Source organism: Falco rusticolus, chromosome 5, assembly GCF_015220075.1.
Source record: "Falco rusticolus isolate bFalRus1 chromosome 5, bFalRus1.pri, whole genome shotgun sequence".
NCBI lineage: Eukaryota > Metazoa > Chordata > Aves > Falconiformes > Falconidae > Falco > Falco rusticolus.
In genome coordinates, this window is record NC_051191.1 from 28,841,439 (window position 1) to 28,867,596 (window position 26,158).

At 40.0% G+C, this 26,158-nt stretch overlaps 1 protein-coding gene across 3 annotated transcripts in view; it reads left to right on the forward strand.

Moving 5' to 3' along the window:
- Window positions 1-26,158, forward strand: part of MKLN1 (muskelin 1) — a 107,391-nt gene that overhangs the window by 55,760 nt on the left and 25,473 nt on the right. For all 3 annotated transcript variants that reach the window (XM_037388383.1, XM_037388384.1, XM_037388386.1), the window contains 4 exons: window positions 12,704-12,916; window positions 14,717-14,938; window positions 16,916-17,045; window positions 25,484-25,631. In XM_037388383.1, the coding sequence (XP_037244280.1) occupies window positions 12,704-12,916; window positions 14,717-14,938; window positions 16,916-17,045; window positions 25,484-25,631 (713 nt within the window). The remainder of the gene's footprint in view (window positions 1-12,703; window positions 12,917-14,716; window positions 14,939-16,915; window positions 17,046-25,483; window positions 25,632-26,158) is intronic.

The following is a 26,158-nucleotide window of genomic DNA, read 5'->3' on the forward strand; positions in this document are numbered from 1 at the left end:
CTGTGCAGGATGTGGAAATTGTGCAAATGAGTTAGGTTTACGTGCCGCTGTGTTTCTCAAACTTTTAAAGTGTTTCTTGCCAAAGACAGAAGTGAAGGTCTTGTCATGGGTTGAGAGGATAAATAGTTTCTCACAATGAAGGGAAGTGTAGGTCAACAAGTGTCTACTGTTCAGTAGGTTCAAAATGATCTAGAAAATCAATGTATTGTAAGGTGACAGTTTGCTGCTAACACAAAGTGCTTTTCCAGGACACTGAAAGTAAAAGCTGACAAGTATAGAAAGCTCTCACAATAGTGAGAACTGGGGTGAATTTCATCTGCTATTGTGTTTCTAGTTAAATTTTCTATGGTGTCTGCATGCATTTCTTTACATTTGTTGACGTGTATGAATTTACCCAATGTCATGTTACCACACAAGCATTTTATACATTTGTAAGAGTTTGTGACACCTATGACTGTTTTTTTTTTTTTTTTTATTGTGATGCAGACATACGTAAGCTTATCTATGTAAAGCTTTTACCCTGTGCTGTTTCCAGTGTAGTAACTGAACTAGTCTCAAATATTGACTCCTTCCCACAGATGGTGATACAGTTTGGAAGACGCTTTAAGTAACTCGAGGGTTTTTTGTTTCAAATACTGTGATGTTTATGGGCTTGAGATCTAATATACTGAATCTGCCATGTTCTGCTTCTGAGTAGTTCCAATTGTACAGATGCTCAGTTGTACGAGATGCCTGGTGCCACAAAAGCACATAGGGAGAAAGCAGCTGTCCCCAAAAGCCTGCAATAGAAACTTGGATACTGCAGATACACCTCTGAGCCAACTTCCTAAATAGTGTAAATGCCTAGAAAAGTAGGGACAAAGAAGGCAGATGCTGAAGTGAACCAAATAAAAAGTATTCTAGGCTGGTCCTAAATGTCACATGCTAATGTTTTATTTTCCTCCCTGCTTAGTAGCATAATGGTTTTAAAATGTTCTAGCCAGTAGTCTTTCTCCAAAATGTTAGAGACTTTCAGATATGGCTGACTTAACTCTCCAGTGGTTTCCACACAGAGCCTAAAACAAAAAGACCCTGTTGAGGGCGAAGTACCTAATTTTTTATTTTGCATTTTTTAAGTAAACTTTTGAAAAGGTTTTCAGCTTTTAAAGGTAACTTATTTGCTTGTGCTACCTTGTGTGCCTAGGGAGTTCTGTCCTCTTAACCCTTGTTTATCTGTCTTTTTTAACTTTGACATTTTTTTGAAGAAAAGTTCACCCATATTTTAAAACAGCTCTGGGTCTTAAGTTATTCAGTTCCATCACTAGGTACCTGTTGTTCTTGTTTTCAGCATGAAAAAGGTGCAGAAAACCAGCCAAACTTCAGTTATTCCTAATACCAGATGTTTCAATGCGCAGAGGTTCCTTTCTTCCACATGCTGGTATTTAAGTCAGTCTCATAGAGAAGGGAGTACTTAAATAAATGCATTATGCACAGCGTTGTGAAGGCTGCAAAGCTTTGGCAGTTCTGGAGCTTGCGTGTGCCAGTCTTCAGATTATACGTGGATTTCCAAACCATTATAAAGCCTCCAGTTGCAAAAGGTGCAACCTGTAAACTACTTTTACACCTTGAAGTAATACATCATGCATAGTTGATTTGTGGCGTTTATGTTCCGATAAAAATCACCACTTCTAGCTCGTGATGAGTTTACCGCTCTGATCTGGAATGCAGGTTTAATTTACTTGTATGACTTTATTAGGAAGTTATTGCATCATCCAGTTCCCTGTTAATTGCAGATGAGGCAGTATACAGAGACACACTATGGTGGCTGAGAATGTGTGTCCAGGAAGATGACACATTCTTGAACTGCTTAAAGTATTACAGCATTATCAGGTAAGGATTTAGTGAAGCAATCAATAGTGGTATAAGGAACGCTGATTTATATCCTTTTGGGTTTTAAAGACACAGAAATACATACCTGTAAGAAAAGAGACAGCTGGAATCCTTGGAACCCTGCATTTCACACTGAATGGATGGGGAAAAAGGATTTTAAAGAAATGTGGGGGTAGAAGGTGGGAGGAAAGCTTATTCTCTTGCCAGCAGGGTGAAAGTAGCTTCACACACCAGTCAACTTTGCCTTGGGAGCAGAGTAGTCTTATTTCAGCTGGACTGTGAAAGACTTCCGTTACATTAACGCTCCTCAAGCTGTACAAATAGAGAAGTCCCCAAAGAAATATTAGTTATCCCAACATGGTAACATAGGGGAAACATTCTTAAGTAGTGTAATAGACAAATCCTTAGCTAAATTGTCTGGGTAATTACATGCTTGAAAATGTAACTTTTTGTGGACCTTGCTGCTAATAATGTATTTCTGCCGCTGGGTTTTAGAGGTAATTAGGACTTAAGCTTTCTGGACTGTCTCAAGAGCATGTACTGGCAAAATGGATAGTGCGTTGGTATGCGGAGCTGAAAGAGCCTAATATGTTTAATTGGACTTAATGACAGGGCATGTATGTGATGGAGATTTTATACTGGGATTCAAGAACTGTTGCGTTCTAGTCCTTGCATTGCCCCGTGCATGCTTTGTTTTCAGTACTCTGTCTCTAAAAGGTCTTCAACATGTGCTTGCTGCCTTATGCTTAATTCTTCTTGGTATAGGGAAGAGAAGTGTTTAGCATGGTTCTTTGCAGACCTCCAGTGAAAACACTTGTACTGTTTCTTGGCTGACTTTCGTCTGTGTAGATTATTGCAGAATGGGAGATTCCTTGTTTCTGAAACTATGATACAGCAAAGGCTAGCTGTGTGCTGCACTTCTGGTGGTAATTGATGTGGTTTCTGCAGCTGGATAACGAAGTTATGTTCTGAAAGGTTATATAAACAAAAGTTTCAGAAGCTACATCTTTCATACAATCACAGAATGGTTTGGGTTGCAAGGGGCCTTAAAGACCATCTAGTTCCAACCCCTTGCCACGGGCAGGGACACCTTCCACCAGCCCAGGTTGCTCCAAGCCCCGGCCAACCTGACCTTGAACACTGCCAGGGATGGGGCGGCCATAGCTTCTCTGGACGGCCTGTGACAGTGCCTCACCACCCTCACAGGGAAGAATTTTTTCCTTATATTTAATCTAACTCTATCCTCTATTTTTAAAACCATTCCCCCTTGTCCTGTCACTACATGCCCTTGTACAAACCATTCCCCCTTGTCTTGTCGCTACATGCCCTTGTACAAAGCCCCTCCCCAGCTTTCTTGTCGGCCCCTTCAGGTACTGGCAGGTGCTCTAAGGTCTCCCCGGAGCCTTCTCTTCTCCAGGCTGAACAGCCCCAACTCCCTCAGCCTGTCTTCATAGGAGAGGTGCTCCAGCCCTCGGATAATCTCTGGCCACCTCTGGACTCGCTTCAACAGGTCCATGTCCTTCTTACATTGGGGACCTCAGAGCTGGATACAGCACTGGGGGGGGGGGGGGGTGTCTCACCAGGGTGGAATCTCACAAGGGCTTTCCTCAACTGTCACTTGGTTCAAAAGAAGACATGGCAATCTCCACAGTTCCGTTTGTTTTTTTAATGTAGAAAATATTCTATTCTCATATATATATGTGGGGTTTTATCCTTTGCTATGTTGCTGTAATAGCTAATAGAGGAAGCCTGCATTAAGCTGTACTTACTGTCTGTATCCTAGAGATGGGAATCTCATAGCCATGGGTTAGCCCAAAGGGAAGAAACATATAGTCACTTTTATGACTTTCTGACACCTCTGGATACAAACTACTCCTTTGTCATCTGTTTAAGACTGTCTTCACTTTCTCAGAAACATTTGAAAGCCTGTGAAAAAGTATTTAAACTTAAAATTTCATGTTTATCTATCACCAGCTTTTCAAGGACATTTAAAAAAACCAAAACAAACCTTCAAAAATTCGAGCCTTGCTGCATCTTCATCTTTGTGGCTAAACAGTTCAAAAAATTCTTTTCAGCCTGCTAGCCTGTTAGTCTGCAAGTGTGACTGTAGTTAAGCTGAAGAGTTTGCATCTATGGAAAAATCTCTCTTGGCTGGACCTTCACTAGCCATTGTTACTGGTAATGAGAGGACAGCGTGAACTTACGATGCATGCAAAAATGACCTCATTCAACATCCTGCAATTGTTAATGGGGTTAGTTAAATTCGGCACATGAGGGATGTTGTCCTGAGGGCCCATCTCTCAGAGCTGGTGAAAGCTCTGGTTCTGTGGTGGGTCGTCTGTTGTGTTTCATCAGTGTTACTGAAAGCAAAGCCGAGCAGTCGATGTGTAACAAATCAACGACCTTCTTGTTAAAATTTAAGAAACTGTAATTTTACTCATGTTTCATCAGTGTGAATAGTGCTTGGTTTGCAGGTTAATTGTGCCTTTTGTTAGAATTAGCACAGTATTGATGTCCTTTTGCTGCAAGGTTGTCTTCTACTAGGGTATTACTTCAGTGGTTCTCCTGTTTGCATTTGTAAGGTGAATCACGTAGTCTGGATGACATATTTTTGACTGTAAACTAAAGCCTAGACGAGACCTTCATATGTGTTCCTGCAACCTTATTTATGTGAATGAAAGAATGAATTCACACTCTTTGTGTATTTGAAGCTCTGGGAGTTTTTCCCCCTTTGTTCCACTTGCTTGCCTAAAAATTCTCTTGGTCATAGGATGCCTTGATTTGCTGCAACAAGAGATCCACGGTGTTATGCGTTGCTGGAAGGCCTTGATGATACCTTGGTGTGAGAGCAAGCCAAGTGAGAGTGCATAGCTCAGAAATGACCCGGGAATGCGGCTCCCTGTGCTGACAGTAACTCAGGCATTGGTTGCCAATGTTGTTTCTGCACTGTAGTCAAACTCGCGCAACAGATATCAGAAGCAGAATATTGGGGCTTCGGAAAGTTCACGCGTCAATTCATAGGGGGCGCTTTATTCCTTTAGAGGTTTGTTAATCAGGATTCATCAGAAGCCCATAGGTCATGTGTTAGTTCATTCCTCCATGAAAATAACTTGGAATTAGTTGTTTCTGCAAACAGTCCTGCAGGAAAACTAATCTTTAACAGGTAATCAGTCTCATGGGAACAGCACGTTAAGTATCTATTCATTTTCATAGCAGTGTTCATCTGCTACACTGAATCTGCTCGTGTGTGCTGTGGTGAACCTGCAGTGATCACTGAAGGATGCAGCAAACTGTGAGTAAAGTTGTATGTAGGACTGGAAGGGATGGGCCCCTCATGAGTCATCAAATCCAGTCCACTGCAGTCATAAGGATCAGGATGTATGATCTCTGAGCTTAATCTTTCGATTTATAAGCTCATTGAAGAGTCTTTCAAAAATAGAACACTGGGCCGTTTATTTTTTACTTCTAGTCTAAGCAGGGAAAGTCTCTTTGTGGAAGGCTCATCTTGAGGCTGTGAAGTATCAACAGTGAGAAATTAGGACTATCTGAAATGTCTGCATGCTTTTAGGAAGAAGAAGAAGAAGAAGAAAAAGCTTCATCCTGTTAAATTTTGTTTTCTCACCTTAGAGATGCATCAAGACAGTGTGCTAAAAGCTGCCTCGGACTTTAATTTGCTCCATCAGGTCTGAGTCAGATGCCCAGAAAGGACTTTGGAACGAAATCTATTTCGTTGCATTGCTATAGGAGGGTACTTGTAAGCAGATTAGGCATAGCTCAAATACTATGTCAACTGCTGACCAAGGGATATCTTCCTTGTCTTAATTATGGCTAGACTTATTAATAGTTAATTATTTGCAAATATTTGTCAAACCTTTTGGTATTCAAACCTGATATTTGTTGTAAGGCATTTAATTGTTTTGTGTGAAAAATTGTGGACCTATAGCTTTCCAGTACTGGTCCTGGCAAGTTTTAAGTGTTGTGATTCTTAGCCAGATTCTGATCTATTTAATAGGCCTCCCAAAATATTTATTGGCAGAACATATTTAATTTGCATACTGTCAAATAATATTCTTTATAGCTAAGCACAGCAGCTGTAAAAGGAAGCTGGAATACCTGTCATCTTTCATGAATAATAGCAAGAGGATCTTGGAGTGGAAATGCGTGGCTGCTGACCTAGTGTAACTGTTAGCTTCATATGCTGCTTTAAGCTTCTATAGAAGGCAAACTTGCAGAGTAATTGAATGAATGGAGTGTACATTCAACATCCAGGATATGTTATTTTGGAGCTAGACTCCCATCTTGGGCTTCTAGAAATATTTGAGTCCCAGTTTAATATTTTGCTGTGGCTACCCAGTGTGACATTCAAAGGTTTTTGTTTAGTGCTAGAGCTGTCAATCTCGGACATCAAATGACATGCGTAGCACTGATTTCTGTCATCATATATGGTAGGAAAAAGTAGCGGAATATGCTGTTTATGGGATGGTTTTGGGTGCTTAGGGAACCCTTATAGACAGTGCATACCCTTAGCTGTGTGCCTGTGTTGGGCTGCTCTGGCCCTGAGTACTGTCGTGATGCTCCTGTTGTATGACTGAATGTGCAAGACCCTGCTCCCTCTTGGACTTGGTGCTGCTGGCATGTGGTCAGTGATTGCAGGGGTGTTAGAAGCAATACATCAGCCTCCGCGTGTTTTGGGCTAATGGGGAATACAAATGCCCTATGCTACTGTAAAAAGCAATAGATGCAATTCTTCTGTTAGGTTTCTGACACTCCTAGGTTATAAGAAAATTAAAATGCCTTCTGTAAGCAACTTCTATGGGATGAAAGTGTTTTGTTTTGTGTATGGCTGTAGCTATTTCTCTTGCTGAATTTAGTACTTGCCTAGAGTAAAGTCGTTTTGAGCTGCAGCTTAAATACTTGGGGAGTACGCTTTAGCTGAAGACTGGCATTGATACAGCACTAACAAGCTCTAATCTTAAAAATGTATAGACTTGAACGAATGCCAAGAATAATATGCATTTCATTTAATTTTCAAGATTGTGGCGAACTTTCCTTTTTTTTTTTTTTTTGAGGGGCGTGGAATGAAGGAGGAAGTGAATTATACTCTGACAGTGGGAAATGAGAGCAATTAATCTCTGCAGTTGTGTATAGGCAGGAGGGGCTATTTGTTGCTTGACAGAGTGCTCTCAGAACTGGAAACAAAGTAGGTTGTTTGTGTCTTTTTATGTCCTCGTCCTAGTTTGCTGTAGGACAAGAGCATTTACCTCATGACGCTTATTTTTGAACTTTATACTGGAGGCAGTGTTCACATTCCATTCAGTCTTTTACAGCACCGAGAAGGGAGAATTAGTCAGCTGTTCTTTGTTTTTATTTCCCTGACTCTTGAACAGGGTCCAGGCTTGCTCCTGAGGTTTTTCATCTGGATCTGTTTGAATAAAACAGAGTTTCTTGCAACTGAAACCCCTTTATTCATAAAAGGTTATGATAACCAAAAGAGGCCAAGCTTCCCCAGTTTTTGTTTGGGGGTGGGTGGGATGGGGAGTGGAACTGGCTTCCTGCAGTCCTGTTCGCATTAAAGCAGTTTCATAGGACATTTATTTAAAAACAAGAAATGAAAGCTATCATGTTTGTGCCTTAGCAGAGCATGCCAGGATGCCGTTGCTAAGATGATGCATGCTGATTCTGGCATAAATAGTTGTTTGAACAGACCCTACCCTAAGGAGTTGAGTCCCAATCCTTTATCTCCTGTATAGGAACAAATCAATTATTCTAAGGAGGCAGTGTTGTCTCTTGGTGCTGTTGTGTTGCTTTTTGAAAACGTTTTGTAAGTTAGTCCTTAAGTGGGATAATTGCTTTCAGCATTTGCAAGTTAAATGAAGAAAGCTCTAATTAGATTTTATAAAGTGGCTTAGCATGTTGAGAAGGCTTTTCATAAAGTATACTGTGTATTCACTTGGCATTGCACAATTGAATTTCGCGTAGCGCTGACGAAACCAAAAAATCCTATTTGGTCTTGGTCACTCCTGGGTGCTTAAAGGATTGAAAGCCTGTCTTAGGTACTCCTAGCTATACATACTCACCCCCTTTCCCTACCATCCCACCCTCATCAGGGCATTTATCTGTATTTTAGAGACCGGAGGAACTGCATCTTGACCAACCTGTTTGAGGAAGATTATAGGAGTAGGGTACAGAAACTTGGTGTTTTGTAGCACTTTAAAATGGGGTCATGGCACATACTGTTTAATCTGTCTTAGCTGTTATTATGCTGTGCTAATTGTACAGTGGTGCTGGGTGGCAGAGAGCCATTTTGTTCAGGTTAGTCTTGGCTCTGTGTGGGCGCTTACTGAGTTCCACAGAAACTGAACAGTGCCCATGCTTAGTAATCCTTGGTATTGTTTGCTGTCCAGTAGGTTAGAAATGTGATATGCTAATGCTTTACTATTGCCTTTGCAGCCTTGGCATAAGTAGAGGGACTGGCTGAAGCAACATAACGCTTTGCTTGCCATCTGAATAAGAACTTAGCCTAGTCACAAGCTTCCTTCACGTGTGGTTTCTGCAGTGCGTGTGCCAGAAGCTTCCTGATGAGAATTGGAAAGAGTCCCCAAAGCCGGTGTTTGTTCAGATCATTTGGGTGCTGTTGCTGGATGTGACTTACTAGAGTCTCTTTAACTAAGATGCACTCTGGGAAGTAATACCTTAACTGAATCAGTTAATCAGTCCTTGAAGCTTCATCTGCAAAAATGTAGATGCTACATGTAAACAACTTTGAACACAGTTCAATGAAACTAGATCTAAAGAAAAGCAGAATCATAAAATCATAGAATGTAGTTAATGTAGGAAGTACTTAATAGAAAGTCCTTAATGAGAAGTCTTGCCTTGATTTGTTATGAGTTCAGATAACCACAGAAGCAGATAAACAGAAACTGGGCAAAACTTATTTGCCTGCTGCTCTGCTTGAGAATACTTGGATTTGTTTAATACTCCCTTGCAGTTATCAGTATGCAGGTGAAATTCTCTTTAGTAGCTGCAAATAAGTTTGGGAATGGCAGTCAGTATGTTTAGAGCAGTAGCAATTACAGCAAGTACTTCGTGTGTGTCTGCAGCTCATCTTTGGTGATAAGGCCCAAATATGAATAAGGGTATAGAGATCGTGAAGATCTGCTCACCTTGGACCTTAACTCATGGATTGTCAGCCAGCCTACATTGTGGCAGGAGGGGACAAAAGGTTGTCCTGCTCTATAACCATACTTGAGTTCTTCAGTTGTAGGTTAGAGTGTGTCATGTCTACGTGGTCAGTTTTTCTCACTTGTGCTTATAAGGGGTCAAGTTCTTTGAGTGCTTCTGGAATCAACAGACTTTCCTGTTTGAATTTGGAGGGTCACTTTCTCCATGACAAGTTGCGGCAGTGTGTTCTTTGTCTGAACAACAGGCTTGCTATTGTAACCACATGAAGTATGTGGTTTTTTGGATGAACATTTGCAGCCGCCCACGGGCTCTTGATTCACTTAACCACATGTGCCTGGAAGTGTTTTATTCATTTTCAGTGACTGTCCATATCTGTCTTTGTAAATGAACTTTGTGTCCCCCTTTGAAGTATACACAAATTACAAGGACTTCCATGGTCAAACTGAGTAGCTCCCATGTGAACACGGATTTAGGCCTTTCCCCTCTTGCTTCAAATGTCAAACCAATGTGTACCACTGTTTAATGAAGTTATTTACTTGTATTGGTAAACACGTAGATTAAATTGGAAACGTGGCAGGTTCCATATGATCTTGTAAGGGATATGCAAGAATAACTCCGGTTTTCTTTGAGAAAAGATTAGAATTGTGTGAAGTCTTCTTTATTAGAAGAAATAGCTCATGCTGTGGCGGGGTCTGCAAGTTGGTAGGGGTTGAAGTTCTTAAGTGGACTTGAGGTGATGAAGTTTCTGTGTCTGTACAGATGAAATGATCAAACTTAAAACCTTTAATAGCCCTTTAAAAAGGCAGATATTGCCCTGTGAGATGTGACCAGTACATAAATCAGGAAAGAAGACGTTTTTCCTGAATTCTTGTCTCATTTTAACATAATCTTAGGAGCTGAAATTTGTATGTTGTATACTTTGCTAGTATACCAACTGTGCTGTTGATGTGAATGGCTTGGAACTGGTATTGTGGATGCTGAGCATCTCAGCCTTGTGTCTGTACTCAGACAAATTTCAGTTGACAGTGCAGCTCTTCATGGTGAGGCAGGTCTGGAAATTAAGCTGAAGAATTATTCTTGAAAGTGCTAAAGACGTTATTCGAGCAAATGGGGCAGGATTTACTTTAGCCCATAGAGCATACAGAGGTGAGGGAGTGAGGGAAGATAGCTAGATCGGCAGGTTCAATTAAAAAACTGCAGTGACCTGGCAAAATGGGGAGAATCAGATATCACGAGTAGATCTTACAGTTTGGTCTACCAGGCAGCTGTGCCAAGGTAAATATGTGCTCTTTGGCAAGGGAGAAATGGCATATCATTAAGCGTCCCAGCTACGTAATGAGAGATGGACTTTGTCTACTGTAGTTACTTTCTTGTGAATCGGGAACAAACTTGGTGAACACACAAATTGGTACTTTTTGTGCAAAGAAACCACCCTGTGTGTTTGGAAAAGGGTCCTATGGAAGGTACTGCTTTGTATTTTCTGGGAACAGGGTAGATAGAGTATTTTCAGCCGCCTTTGTCAGCTTCCATGTGACCAAAGGCAATGAATGAACTTTTGTGGCATTTCAGGATATTATGCTAATATTTCATTTCTATCAGTACACTTTTCAGAAAAAAAAACCCCACCAAAAAACCTAACAAACCATGAAGTAACTAATCCTCAAAGCTGTAATCACTGGTGATATAATACTTCTTATTTACAAAACATGAACAATTCAGTTTACCTCTTCAGATTGTCATTTGAGTTACTGTAAACAGTTTACAGCAACTTTTTTAATCAAGAAATTGATTCTAGAACATTAGTCAAGTCTTTTGAATGCAAAGATGTAATGCTTCCTTTCGTATTTTATCCATTTTAGTGGTTTATTCCATCGGCATATTTTAAGCTTCAGTAATTTTAGCAGAATTTTTTTTACATTAAATGGTACAATTATGAAGATGATTTCTGCCCCACCCCCCCATCCCCCAGTAAGGCAGTATTTGGTAGCATTTTGAGCAAATATTATGCTGTGTTCAGTGTTGGGCCCCTCGCTGCAGGACAGACACTGAGGGTCTGGAGCATGTCCAGAGCTGGGCAGGGGCTGGGGGGGTCGGCAGGGGGAGCTGGGGGGGTCAGCCTGCAGAGGGGGGGCTCAGGGGCACCTGGTGGCTCCCTACAGCTGCCCGGCAGGGGCTGTAGGCAGGGGGGGTTGGTCTCTGCTCCCAGGGAACAAGTGCCAGGACACAGGGAACCGGCCTCACGTTGTGCCGGGGGAGGTTTGGATGGGATATTAGGAAAAATGTCTTCACAGAAAGGGTGGCCGAGCGTTGGAACAGGCTGCCCAGGGAGGCGGTGAAGCCACTGTCCCTGGAGCAATTTAAATGACATGTAGATGTAGTGCTTAGGGACATAGTTTATTGGTGGACTTGGCAGTGTTGAGTTAATGGTGGGACCTGATGATATTAAGGGTCTTTTCCAACCTAAATTATGATTGATTGTTATGGCATGACTACTTTTCTTTGACTGGAAGTGTTCTAATAAGTGGTGATTTGCTACATCTTCACCTACTTGCGTAATCTTTATTTTTCAATAGATTTTAATATATTTTTTCTTTCATACTTAGTCTTCTGTACACATTACATTTTGTTATCCCTTGAAATCTTATCACTTGTCATGTTGATTTCCAGACTGTCAAAGTCATCGAGCCAGCCTTGTTCTGGCATCCTCCTTTAGGAAGTGCCAAAATGACACAAACCACAGAATTTATTTATAGGCAAGATGTCAGTTTTTTCTTTTGTCTGATATTTTCCAAATAAGGCTTTTCAGATCTTGATTTCTAGTATTTTGGAGTACAGGAATATTGCTGTCATGCTTCAAGAGGAGAGTACGAAGGTTCTCAGTTAGATGTGGGAAGCAGAAGGGACACTGCCCAGTACTGCATAGCATTGTCATAATGTCATTGAATAAATTACTCTGATTTAACTTGAGCACTCCTGGATGGATAAGCACATAATAATTTGACTGGGGCACTCTGTGTTTCTCTTGAAGATCATAACTTATGGCAGTTTTGCTTACTGTGGTAAACTTCCTTGGAGTTGGAGACTGGAATGGCCGTACCTATTTGTGAAGGACAGGGAGTGCTTTTGTTACCTTCGAAGACCCATTACGGGATATAATTGTTTGTGGGAGTGTCTGGTTATGATCTGTTAGAAAACAGCCTATTAACAAAACAGAGGCTCTTCTAATAGAACACTTCTTAATCTTCATCCTGTGGAGTTATTTATAGGCTGTGACATCTTACTTTGCCTCTCGTGTGCATAGATTTATGTTACTTTTGAAAGATCAAGTAGCTTTCACACACCTCTGAAAATACTTCTGGAGAAGACAGACTGTTTTCTAAGGAATTTTCCAAAAACTCTTCAAGTCCTAAGTTTGTGGTAAAAAACGTGTTAAGGTTTTTGCTGGTGTCTTTTTAAAGGACAAAACTTGTGGAATGTCCTGTTACATAGTTGCTTATATATTAATCCTGTATTTGTCTGATTACAAACAGATTTTCTTGAATTTCCAAAGGATTTCCAGTTGCTTATTTGCCTTTAGCGAGTGCACAGTGACCTACCTGGAGCAATATTAAATGTATTATTCTCTTTATTTTATGGTTGTTTTCTTTATTAGAGTGGTCCTAGTGCCAGGTCTTGTCACAAGATGTGCATTGATATTCAACGAAGGCAGATCTACACGTTGGGACGCTATCTGGATTCCTCTGTGAGGAACAGCAAATCTCTGAAAAGTGACTTCTATCGCTATGACATTGACACAAACACATGGATGTTACTAAGCGAAGACACTGCAGCAGATGGAGGTCCAAAGCTGGTGTTTGATCATCAGGTCAGCTGCGCTGATACTCTTAGTACAAGTTCTCAGTGTTTGTGAATCAGTTTTGGTTGTAGTCTCCTGCGATTTAGAAGTGCTGTACCAGGTAACATAATGATGAGGCAGGCTGTGATCTGCTCTCTATTAAATTCTAATAGTGTTGTTGTCTGATGTCGCTGACTACTAGTATCCTAATCAAATTGAGTCAGAAGTATCATTAAAACCTTTGCAAACCAATTCATTTTATTAAGACACATTTTATTAAAGCTCAAAGCACAGTTCATCTGGTTTTAATCAGTCTTATTGAGCTGGGCTTGCAGATCTGCCTACTCGGAGGGCGCTGGGGAACGAACATCTTAAAGCTGTGTATAGTACCTTTGGAAGAATACTATAAGCAAGGCACTGACATGAGGCCAACAGGATCAAGCTTCTCTCAGAATATATCTTCTAAAATTTGTAGAGTGTGCTTGCTTTGTAGAGATTGAAACACCTTAAAGGAGTGGCTATTAATCTTTTAAAAAATCACACCTATCCATGTGTTCAAACTGAATACGGTTTTTACTTAGATTGCGTTTAATGTCTTTTGTGTACTTGAAAAAGGTATCTTGTTCTAAATTGATTTTATAAAGCATGGCCAAGAAACAGTGCATCAGTACTCATTTTTAAAGCAGCCCAAGAACTGCTTTTATTGGTACTAGCTGTTTTGTAACCAAAGCTGCTGTTTGCCAGCACAATATGTGTTTCTGCTGACACGGAAAATTAAAGATACGTGTTGTCTGCAGAACAAAAGCCAATCAGTCTTTCAGTTCTATTAATAACAAATACCAGCCTCCCAGGTGTTGGGGAAAAGGCAAAAGTAAATTGTCAGCTGGCAAGGCTACTCTCTGTACCTTGTTTGCCTGCTTCTGAAATTGCTTCTTTTTTCCCCTGCTGTCTCTTAGGAAAGAATGTCCTCCCTGAATTCTTTATCAATCTGCAGCCTTTCCTCTTCTCTCCCTCAGTACCTACTGTGATAGCGGTTTTTGTTTAACCTTTAAAAATGTGCTGCACTAGAAGTGTTTTGTGTAGGCTTTGCTGAGTAGCATCTCTTTCTCACTGTAATCTTGTCTTCCCCCCACTCCGTGGTGTTTTGTAACCCTCTGTGTTGCACTGTGTCTGAAAACATCACGTGGAGTCAGAGGTTTTTGTTTGGTTTGTACTGCAGTGCATCTCCTGTGTGCCATAACCCGAATTCAGGTTTTGGGGATAAACTTACTTCTGCTGCAGTCTTATCAAAAATCCTTGACCAGGTTATGCTCCTACTTTAGTGTTAGCCCCATTACTTCTGCATAAACATATGCATGGAATCTGAGTAACAAATCACAGGCTGATTTTTGGATCGATTGAGTGATAGCCAGTACATTAGCAGCGATTTAGAATTTTTTTCCCTTGCATAGCCGTTGTCAAAGGCAATACTCTGTTAACTTCGTGGCAGAATTGGCTACGGATCTCAGTGAAAAAATCTAAAATCTTTTGCCCCGAAATCAGCAGCTAGAGGCAAGTTTTTTAGGTGACAGAGGGTACATCTAGTATTTTCTTTTTTTGCTTATTAAATAGTAAGTTGAAATTAGACTCATATTTTAATGAATTTTCTGAGATTAATACCTATCAACCATGAAGACGTGTGCTCTTTTCTGTTTATTAGAGGTTTAGGAGATGTGCAGAGCATTGTCTTAACTTAGTAGTTATCGCTTGCAGGGGAGGGATGTTCAATCTTAAATCTTAGTGTTCAAGTCTTAATGTTCTGGGTTAAAACTGCTTCTGTCATTCTTACAGATGTGTATGGATTCTGAAAAACACATGATATATACCTTTGGAGGCAGGATTCTGACCTGCAACGGCAGCGTTGATGACAGCAGAGCCAGTGAACCGCAGTTCAGTGGATTGTTTGCTTTTGACTGCCAGTGTCAGACATGGAAACTTCTGAGAGAAGATTCCTGTAATGCCGGACCCGAGGATATCCAGTCTCGAATAGGACACTGTATGTTGTTCCATTCTGTAAGTATCCACACCATACTTAAATTTATGATGCCTGAACTTAAGGAGAGCATCTGTTTTTTATTTTTCTTGCAAGTTTGAAGTGCTTTAATCTCCTGGGCAGTGTGTCATCTCACTTGATTTTATGTTTGCTGGCATTCTGATGCTTTTTTGGTAAGTGCAGGTGGTATTAATTCAAGTGTTGGAGCTTTTATGACTTCAGTTGAGTAAAATTTCAAGTAAAAAGCAAGGTGAATTTCGAATAGTTGATTCTAATTGAATAATGGTAAGTAGACCCTGATGCTATGTTTCAGTTTGTCTTAAAAGGTTTTTCTTTTTAAAGCTGCTAGAGCAACTTAGAAGTTTGTCATCTAGTAGATAGCCTACATAGTTACGGGAATGGTAAACTTGACTAGTGCGGGGGCTCACTGGGTGTGTACTGAGATGCACAGGCCTCGTATTTCTTTGTGCTGAGCACCCAGCTGTTGCTTGTTGTCTTGAGCAGCTGTTAACAGCTGGGCCCAGATGGTATTATGGGAACTTTGTCCAGAGCCTGATGGAAAAGCAGAGGGATGGGGAGGCTGGGGTGTGTGTAGCATTTTCTTTCATACTGCTATTAAAATCCACGTTTATCGCCTTTCTGGTTGTGCTTGTCAACCCCACGTTTGCTTAAGTGCATAACGGGAACTAGAGGGTGAGGGTGTTAAAGGGAGGACAGTTAGTATCCTATTCTGCACTAGATTTCCGTGTATTTTCAGTGGAATAGTACAGAGAGGATTAGCATCAAACAGGAATGCTTGCATAGGGAGGTGTGGTGCAGTGGCAGTTCTACACTGAATTTACATGGCAGCTTCTTAGTGGTAGTAAGTAGTTTGTAGAGTTTTGCTGACATTAAAATCTGAATTGGGAGTGAAGAGGAAGTGAATTAAGATAGTGGCATTCAAGTGTGTACTGGTATCACCAATTCAAAACTGACCAGTTAGAACAATTCACTGAGTTTATTTCTTTCCCTTTTAAAAGAAAGTTCGGAATTTTTGTAGCGAATACTATACTTCTAGAGCTTTCACTTTTATTTTTGTTTTGAATGGCTCTTTTAATCTGATGAAAAACATACTGCCATACAAAATTCTGCACAGGTACCTGATGATTTTTCAATTATGTTTCCGTGGAAAACTTAAGAATACAGGTTTCTGTAAGCACAGGTCGTGGAAGCTTAGGTCTTTGCTGTTTTCTCAACCATTTGAAAGAAAAATAATCTGCCTCTTCCACTTGGCAAACTTGAAAGAAGTAAAAAACCTGTTATTCTTGGCTCACTGCTTGCCATTTGCCTGCTCTGAGTTTAGTAATGTGCTGGTACCTGGATGGTTTCTCTTACGGACAGTCTCTTGTTCCTGTTTTGTTTTATTTTACCAGTGAAGTGTATGATCTAATGGGTTTTAGACATGGAGACTATTAATTCTTTAATATTAAACTTGGAAAATGAATTGCTGTTTTAATGTTCTGAAGTTATAGCTTGATCAGACAGGGTTACAATAGCTAACAGTGTAAAATCTGCGTAGTCACTCTGGAGTTGAAACTGTTGGATCCAGGTTTGTGGTATCATATAGATAATGAAAAACAAGTCTTTAAAATTGCATTTTTAAGAGGCTTTTTGGGGCAGAGGAGCTGTGAGCCCTTAATGGTTTAGGTCTTACAACTGAGAAGTCATAAATTCAAGAATCAAGATGACCAAGAATCTAAATCAAGAATTCTTAAGTTTTTATTGAGTTTGAGAGTAATATACTATTCTGCATAATTGTTTTCTGGTGAATTTTTGTGGAGAAAACAGTAAAAGATACTTAGAAAATTAAGAATGATAGACCTGATAGTTAAGGCATGATTTTAAACTTACAGGGAACATATCTGTTACTCTTTGATTCATTAATGTTTCTGTTAATGGTCAGAGTTGGCCAACATACTTTCTTGAGCTTTGTAAAGACCTTTTTTTTCTTATTTTAGAAAAATCGCTGCTTATATGTATTTGGTGGCCAGAGATCAAAGACTTACTTGAATGACTTCTTCAGTTATGACGTAGACAGCGATCATGTGGATATCATATCAGATGGCACTAAGAAAGATTCAGGAATGGGTAAGAGAATAAATACATATTCATTTCTTCCCATTGGTACAAATAAGGAATATGTTGTTAAGCAGGTGAAAGGCAATGTTCAGTGTCCTGTGGTGTCTGGTTAGCATCCTTAACTAGCCCTGCATACCCAAGTAAACTTCACAGTATACAAGTTAAACTTATGCCAGCTCTTTTGTCCTTCCTGTCATTTGACACTCACCACCTTCAGCACAATACAAATAATTGATGTGTGAAACCACATATCACCTCAAAAGGAAAAAATTTCAGCCAACCTAGGAATCAAATTTATCTCCTCTGAAACTCCAGCAAAGGGGGGGGGGGGGGCTGTGGGGTGTGGGGGCCTGAAAAGAGTAACTTTCTTTAGACCAGAAAGAGAAAACAATTTTCCCCCCCTAATTTTCACCAAATGAAAGATGCCATAGAATAGAAATAATCTGCTTGGTTCTTGGTTTGAGATGCAGAAAAGGCAGTAGGATGCTTGGAGACAGAGAACTGGAGTAGAGGGACAAAGGTTATTTTGCCTGGTAGTAGCTGGCTAGAAAGATGAGACCTGTTGTTCTCTTATTCTTGTACTAAATTATCAGGGAGGAGCAAAAAAAGTAGGAGAAGGGAACAAGGCTTCAGTTCTGTTGGGTTCGTACTGTTGGAGCTACGTACTAGATATAGTTCTGTGTACTAGAAACCTTTAGGAACAACCAAAAGGCATTGTAACATAACTGTAAAGAACTGATTTTATATCTTTCTTCTCTGTCATTTGAGGAGAAACGTTCTTTTTTTCCAAAAACGTTTTCTGCATGTATAAGCACATCATTTTACTGTTGCAAACATCCCGATTTTCAGTATACAGCTCAGAAGTGAAAATTTGTGTTGTGCTGGGTATCACTGTAGGGCAGAAGTTATGACTATTTCTCATATTATGCATATTTAGCCCTGACCTTGTTTTCTCTTTTTCCAGTTACCAAAATCCCAGGAAGCTAATTCATCTTGAATTTAGGCTGCCCTCCCTTACCTTGGTCAGGCTTAATTTTTAGCAAGTATTTTTGCTGAACTTTAGAAGTTAATTATAGATGGTTATGAGTTATTGTTTGCTTATTAATTTAGTTATGCCAGTGAGGGAGAAGAAAATCCAAGCTCTTACTCTCTGGAGTCATTTATTTGCTTGAACGCTTCCAAGAATGTCAACAGTAGAAGCTGGTTCTGCCTCCTTTATTGAGGTGCCTGCATGTTGGCTGATGCTGCTCTACACACACCTGCGCACCATTTGTTGTCGTTGGAGCTTTTAATGAATTGATTATATTTTTCCATGAAATTGATAGCATTTTGTCATTTTGTTTTTTTTAAACTACATTTCCTTATAGCCAGAAGCTTTAAAACATGTGGCTTTGAGCTGACACCAGTGTCTACTTCACATTTAAAGATACCGAGCTTGGCTTATGGCTGAAGAAGACACTGAGCTGTGCTTCTCAGCAAGTACATTTAACCATAAGGTTCAGTTAAGCAAATGAGACTATAATGTTTAGCCCTTTTCCCAATTCCCACACACCTTGAAGTAGTGAATAGTAGACTTTGTAAGAAAATGACTCATTGGAAATAATTCATGAGTAGATTTTCAGTTTACTGTTCTCCCGTGTGTAGAAAGTAAACAAACAGATTTGAATGTTTTCCTTGCTTTTGAAAGATAATTCTAGGATTATTTGCATATTAACAGGAAGCTTATAACATTCAGACAGCAAATGTTGACAGCGCTATTTTCACCCAAAAAAGCAAGTCTTTATTGTGCTCTGGTTAGGTAGTGATACACCATTTTGATCTGTATGAACAAAGTGATTCCCTGACTGGTCGCTGTGCAGTTTTAAGCTGCTGGGTGTGATGAGTCAAGTTGAGGATGCCTGACCTAAATGTTCCTATAAAGTCCCATGATTACATTTTGTTCCTGGCTCACATGTGGCATTCAGTTCTATTCTTAGTTGAGCTATTTTGATTCTTAACCTTTCTAAAAGAACTTAATTGTGCATTTGTTTAAAATTTTTGTTAAAGTAGTAAAAAGATTCTTAAAAAAATGGTGAAATGGATAGTTAAGGATTATCAGTAATACGTAGTTGTTGTGATGCTAGGAAACTATGGTAATGACATGTTGATGTTGCTGCTGTCATCTTCTAGATGAGATATTTATGCTGTTTAGTATTTCTTTGCTCTTAGTTGTGCCTTTGTTGATGCTGGAACCAGTTCCTTGTATAGGTGATGTGTTTGAGAATAGTGGCTGATAAGTATCACTTAAATTTTCTTAGCTTGGAATAAAGGACAATAACTTTAGCAAATTTAGATGTGCTTTTTTCATTCCTGGGAAAAGTTCAAATTTAAGGTACAATTTCTAAAAGATGGGTTTGCATGCAGCTTTGACTACTAAAAATGTCTCCTGACTCGGTCTACTTTTGAAACATAGGTAAGGCTTGCAGCTCTTTGTGTCTGGCAAATGGGTGAGCATGGGTACTTTCTCCAGCTTGTTGCATCAAAAAAACCCACCCCGGGTGCTTTCTCTTTGCTGTCAAAAGGGGGCACTACGGTGAAATAAGGCCATTGGTTTTCTTTCTGCTGCATGATGACTGTTTGGAGCAAGAAATTTGTTAGTCAGCTAAGGAATGCAACTGTAATGAGTCAGATGTGAAGAAAGGCAGCAGTGGTACAAATTGGAAGTGTAGTACAGTTGAATAGAACCTGTGGATGGAGGACAGGCAGAAATGTGTATGTCAATGAATGTACCCTTTCAGAGCAGTCATATACCTTTAATAATTAAAAAAAAACCCCAAAACCAACCAAAAAACTCCCCCAAACAATAACACATAAAGAACAAAACCAGACCAAATACGCATATGCCAGAGTGTGTGTCTGAAGCATGCTGATGGTCTAGAAATGCCATCGTTATCAGATGTCTTCAAAAGGGTGTGCTGACAGCTTGCCTGACTTGCTTAGTACACCATCCATGACTAATCGTGGGCAGGCATTTCAGGTCTAAACGAACACTTGAGTTCCTGTGATAAACCCTTTGGCCCTGGCTCAGGTGGTGTGTCAGAGCTGTTGGTCAGAGGGAGAATTTCCTTCTGCAAGAGAATAAAGATCATCTTATATCCCTTGGCATCGAGTAACCTTCAAAGTCAAATGAAAACAAGCCTTTAAACATTCTTGCGGCTCCTTTTAATGGTGAAGTAGTTCTTAAGAGCAAACTGCAGATATTTTTTGAACTACCAGCGAAGGTTCCATGCCTCTTGCTGGGGCAAGCGCTCATTCCAGATGCAGAACTGTGCACCTGAGAGATGGGCTGTGTCCTGGATAAGTACCACGGACAGAGGCGGTGCAGCCCAGTCCAAGAAATCCTGGATTAAAACAAGAGAGAATCAGAAAAACATTAATCAAAATAGATAGCACAGCAGTTCCACGTAGCCAGGATCCAACTCAGACAAGGGGTCTGGATATCCCATTTTGATAATCTGCTTGTGACACTTGACAGGGCTTGCCCTTGTCCAGTTTCAGGTCTACCTTGCCAGTGGCCAATGTGTGTCTTTCCATGGAAGTACTTTGTTTTGTGAGGGACCTTATGGGCTCTTCATCCTGTGAGGTGCTTCTCTGAACCAGTCTCAAAACACTTTCTCTGACTGTGAAGGTGAGGAGGAAAGCAGGCAGTCACCAAATTCCAAGTATGCATTACAGAGATGGTACAGCAGTAGAATTTCATGCAGATTTATTAACTGGCCTGGTTTTTCCAAAATCTCACGTTGCTTGGGAGAGAACTGAGTGTTGAGGTTTTGCTTTTTCAACATGACAACCAAACTGTTCAGACGGTCTCCTTAGCTGCCCCTTGGCTGACGGCCAAATGCAGTCTCATCATGAAAAATCCCAGAGGATCATCATTATCTTGCTGTGCCAACAGCTGGCCTGTATGCAATCACTCATCAAGGTTTGCTCCATTAAAGTTCAGGGGAGATGCTGCTTCAGTTTTATGTGGGTTACAGGTACTGGTATGAAGTAATTTGCTGACCTGCTGCTTTTTTAAAATTAATCTATTAGAGAGGTGCCGGGTTCTGGTAAACAGCAATACCCATGTGATGTAGCTTTCTCCAATTTTTTTTTTTAAACCTGAGGCATCACAAGGAGGGAGGATACTTACAAGTCACTTGCAGTGGGATTAGCAGTAGCGTGTTGTGAGGGTTTCGTAACTTAGGAGGCGCTAAAAGGCTGTCGGTGAGCTTGCTTCCCTTAATTATCCTTCATGAATCCTTCAAAAGTGGTCTGTGGACTACAAGTTCTGTATCCTTGTTTGACAATGCTGTCTTTCAAAGCATGTTTAAAAACGTGCTATAGTATCCCCTCAAATGTGAGAGAGGAAATTTAATTCCCAAACTTCTGTCTAGTACTATGAGAACCACATCTGTGAACTCCAGTTTACTCTTTGCAAACTCTGCCTCTGTAAAGGCTCTGTTTTCTTGCTTAAATACTGGCAGCAGCCAGTGTGTGCTTGAAACAACTGTAGCTGTTTGCACATACAAGCCAAAAAATACTCATCTTGCTGAAATGATCACTATGATCAAATAGATGCCTGTAAGTAGGGACTGTGGTAGTAGGAGCATCTGTTTCATGATTAGGTTTCATTTTTGTAGAACAGCTTCTCCTGTGTGTTGTATTTAAACGGAAATTATATTGTACAGGGTTACACAGCATCTTATCGAAGCTCTTTCAGGACTTATTGTTTATGTAACTGGCTACTAACTCAAGGCCTGTGTGGCTGAATATTGTTTTCACATGTTGAGGCTGTGAGCTTTTTGGTTTTGCTATATAAAAATGAGTGAAAATGTGCAGTTCTGGAGAGAGGATTCAGAGACCTCTCTTTTTAGTTACTGCCCATCTGCCCTCCCCTGAGATTACAGGGGAAAAAAACGCAGTGGCACAAGAAAAGCAGTCACCATCTACTAGACTTTTTAGGATTGTATTGTGTTCAGTAACTTCTCTGTACAGGTCTTCCCCTTCAATCGGTAATGTATTATCATGGGACCCAAGTTAACATTGCATAGCGACAGGCCAGTGCTGTGTTCAGGGCTAAGTCTTCACTTGCTGCTTTATGTCCTTCGAGCTGTTTGCCCACAGCTGACCTGAGTGATTACTGGGCCTGAGAGGTACTCTGGAAGGTGTGAAATTGGTGGGGGCTTGCTCCACAGCTGATTTACATCTACATTTATGGGGAGAAACAGAAGAGCTGGGAACTTCCACGGAGCTGTTCTTACCACTTTATGCATCGCTTGGACCTAGTACATTGCAAACAGTAGTTCTTGCAGTGCACTGGCATTACTGTGTCTGATTCTTACCCCTTATGGGTTTTGAGTTGTTTTACTCGAGTCTCAAAATTTTAAACAAATACGCCCGAAGCAATCAGTTACTATCACAGGGTCAGTTTTCTCTCCCATGAAGAATTAAATTTCCTTCCCAACATATGTTTCATTAGTGAAATACCACAAGTACTTTTCACAAGTTTACAGCCTATGTCCCTCTCTAATATGCTGACTGCAATCACTCGAATTATATCCAGCATTTACTGCAAGTCTGCTGCACTTCCAGATTCTGAAGATCTCTTACCCTCTAGTGGAACTGTTTGTCAGCTGTGAGGACTTTATGTAGCCCTTTTGCTCTGTTGAGGATCAGACTTCCTTAGTAAACAACCTTTTGATGTGTATGTTGCGTTTAAAAAATCACAGATTCTCCCTCTTATTGTGTAGTAGCTTGCCTTTTCTGTTTCAAGGACTTGGCCAAATTTTTGTCCTGTGTTGGTTTTTTAAATTACATTGCATCTAACTTTGTAGTTTGAACTTCCTCTGCAGAAGACTGGATGTCAACTTTGTGTAGCCAAAGGCACTACTTAAATTTGGTTTCTACACAGTTGCTTAGATAGGTCAAAGAGTTTATGTAAGTTGCTGCTCATCTCAGGCTCTCACTAAATGTAGGGATTTTTATTTTTTATATATTATTTTTCTAGATGTTCTGCATTTCAAACAGTCTCAAAAAAGATTGAGTTACAGCTGAGGGAAGCCTGAAATTACTTGACTTGAATTTGGTTTTGATTGCAGTTGCTGCAGATAAATCCCATTGTTACTATCAAGATTAAAAAAAAGAGGTACTGAACTTTGGCTGCTTTTCCCTCCATTATTTAAATAATAATTTCAGCTTCAGAAAATCAAGCATGAACTAGATACAAAATTCACTTATTTAACAACATTTCAGGAGGAGGGATGGGACTTTGATAGGCAAGTTTCATGTGCTTTCTGTATGAATGCTAATACAGCAGCTGTATTTGTCATGATTATAATAATTTTCATTTCAGTGAGCCTGAGGTATTAATGCTGTAAAGATTTGTATGCTTTTTTTCTGAAAACCCAGCATGGTCTTAAATGTTCAAAGCAGCAGATAGTATTGCGAAGACGTTTTCTATGTACATCAGTCAGCATTGCTGATCAAATTTAGATGGCTCTTCTGCCAGAAATGTCTTAAATGTGCCTTGAATTTAATCCTTTTAGGTTAATTTAGTCCATGACTATGCAAGCAAACATATTCATGATACTTATCAAGAATTAATGATATTTAGTCTAATTTTCATCTTAGTTCTCGATTTCCTTATTGGGTGACTTTCACAGGACTCATTAGTCTTATTAAAAAACTTCATTGTGGTTTGCAGGTAAAACAAGGTATGTAGTTTTGCCAGCATTGTTTTCTGCTTTTTTTTCCCCTTTGCGCTGCCACCAATTTGCTTATAAACTGGATTAATTTTCCTTTGAAACTTTGTGGCAAAATTGGAAGTCAAAATAGGCAGGCTGATGAGGGCTCCAAGTGCTCTGCCTTCTGCTTTTCTGTGCAACCATAAACAAGGATTTTGTCAACACAACTCTGAGATTGAATTACCTGAATGTATTTCAGTTTAAGTTTACATAAGAATTATGTTGGTTTTTTTAAGAAACATTTGGGTCTTTTGGCTTTGCTAAATATTTTGGTAGGGGCTTAAACTATAGAAAACCAAGTGCCGCTCAGAAATTTTTGAATTTGTTTATTACTTTCTTGGCTTACCAAATGAGAAGAGTGAAGTACAAGACTGAAACCTATTACCAAATGCGCTTGCAAAATACTGTTTTGTGTGTTCTGAAACAGCAATATTCAGTGGTTTATTAGTGTAGGTCTTGTGCGTGCAATTCACAGTTAATTGCAGGGAAGAATTCACAAAATACAAGAGTTCTGAGAATTTTTCATGCCAAAATCTTGACCAAAGGCCAGGAACTTTTACCAGCCTTTGTAAACTGACCCAGAAAGAGAAATGAGACAAACAGGATCTGTAAACAGAGATCACGTGCCCTTCACAAATACATTTTGGAAGGAGGGTTGCCTGGGGAAACAGGAAATGGGGAATTATACAACAAACAAAAAGGACTGCCAAACAAATTTGCTGACTTTTTTTCGGGGAATTATGATGAAAACTGCTGGCATCTTCACTATTTCACCAGATTTTTAAATCTGAAGATAGAACAGAAGAATAGCTTCTTCTTGGTAATTATACCACAGCTATTTAGAAAATAGAAAAAAACTTCCTTGATATCTTTGTCCTAAAGAAAGCAATGCAAGGTTGTGAGCTATGTAATTCTGAGTTAATCTTGATTTTTTTTGAGTTTCCCAGCTTTTGCAATTAAGCTTTTTGGAATGAATGCTTCCTTTTACAGATGAGATAACAAAATCACTCCATATCTGCAAGTGTCATCTAGGTCTGTCTTTAGGCAGCTTAATTCTCATTTCTGAGCTGGTAGTCTCCCAGATAGCTCTGTTCATACCTTCCCTTAGGAAACAGCAGCTCAGAACGGTTTTTGTGCTCCCATGAGTAACAAATAGGAAGAGAAGAAGAGAATTTGCGTTGGAGTTGTCCTTAGCAGAGAAGTCGTCAGCCTCTGGATGGTGTTTCTTCCTCTCCACCTTCTCACCCTGCTTTGGAAGGCACGTGCAAGAAGAATATGGTTTGCTTGACAATGCCTGCATGCCTTCTCTATTGAGATGTGCCATTTCAGTTTTTAAGTTGTGGTAAATAACGAGGTTTCTGTGGAGGAGAGGTCGTAGAAAATACTGGCTTGGGATCATTCAGTCTGTTGGCTGAATGATATGTTTTATATGAAAGATGAAGGGGTGAAAGGAATTAAAAAGAAGAAAATGAGGAAGCAAGGTAGAGAGGTTAAACTTAAGATGCTCTTTATTCCAGAATACTGAAGAGGTAGTTACGTGCTGTCTCATGCTTGTACCATGGATATGAGGAAATCTGCTGACTTGCAAGGGGAGGGAAATGCATTTGTCTGGTGCTTGGACCTTTTCCTGTATCCTCTGTTATTTTCAGTGTGTAACTTTTTTTTTATTATTTGTCTTGTCAGTTCCAATGACAGGTTTCACTCAAAGGGCTACCATTGATCCAGAACTGAATGAAATCCATGTCTTGTCAGGGCTCAGTAAAGACAAGGAGAAGCGGGAAGAGAATGTAAGGAATTCCTTCTGGATTTATGACATTGTGAGGAACAGCTGGTAAGCCCATGAAAGGGGTGTTATTTCTAACATCTACTCTGACTTCCTTTAGAAAGCAATCCTGTCTCCCAGGTAACTCTCAAACCTCTTAAAATCATGGAATGGTAATGTTGAAGGCAAACTGCATTCTCCTGAGGCACTTGTTTTTTCCCCCTAGTCTTTAGACACACCAATGGTAATAAGCCAAATGAGAGAGAGAAATCATGTGAACTTCCTTACTGGAGGCAGGTGCAGGAGATGAGAAGCAGCAAGCCATTATGAAAAACTTGTCCAGTAAGAAATTTTCAAGGCCAGGATTAATCATCGGTGCAGCAAATTCAGTCAATTACAAGTTAATAGTAGCATTCATGGTACAGTGGTATTTCAGGTAGCTGCTGGATACAGGATTTTGAGAAAATTATTTCCTCGTCTCTTTGCTGTATTGTATTTGGTAGCTGGTTGCTGCTGTCCTGTTTCAAGAGCTGGCAGCATTTTTGTATTCAGGGTCTCTTTTAATGTGGGACCGATCACTTTGAAAGGTGTGGATG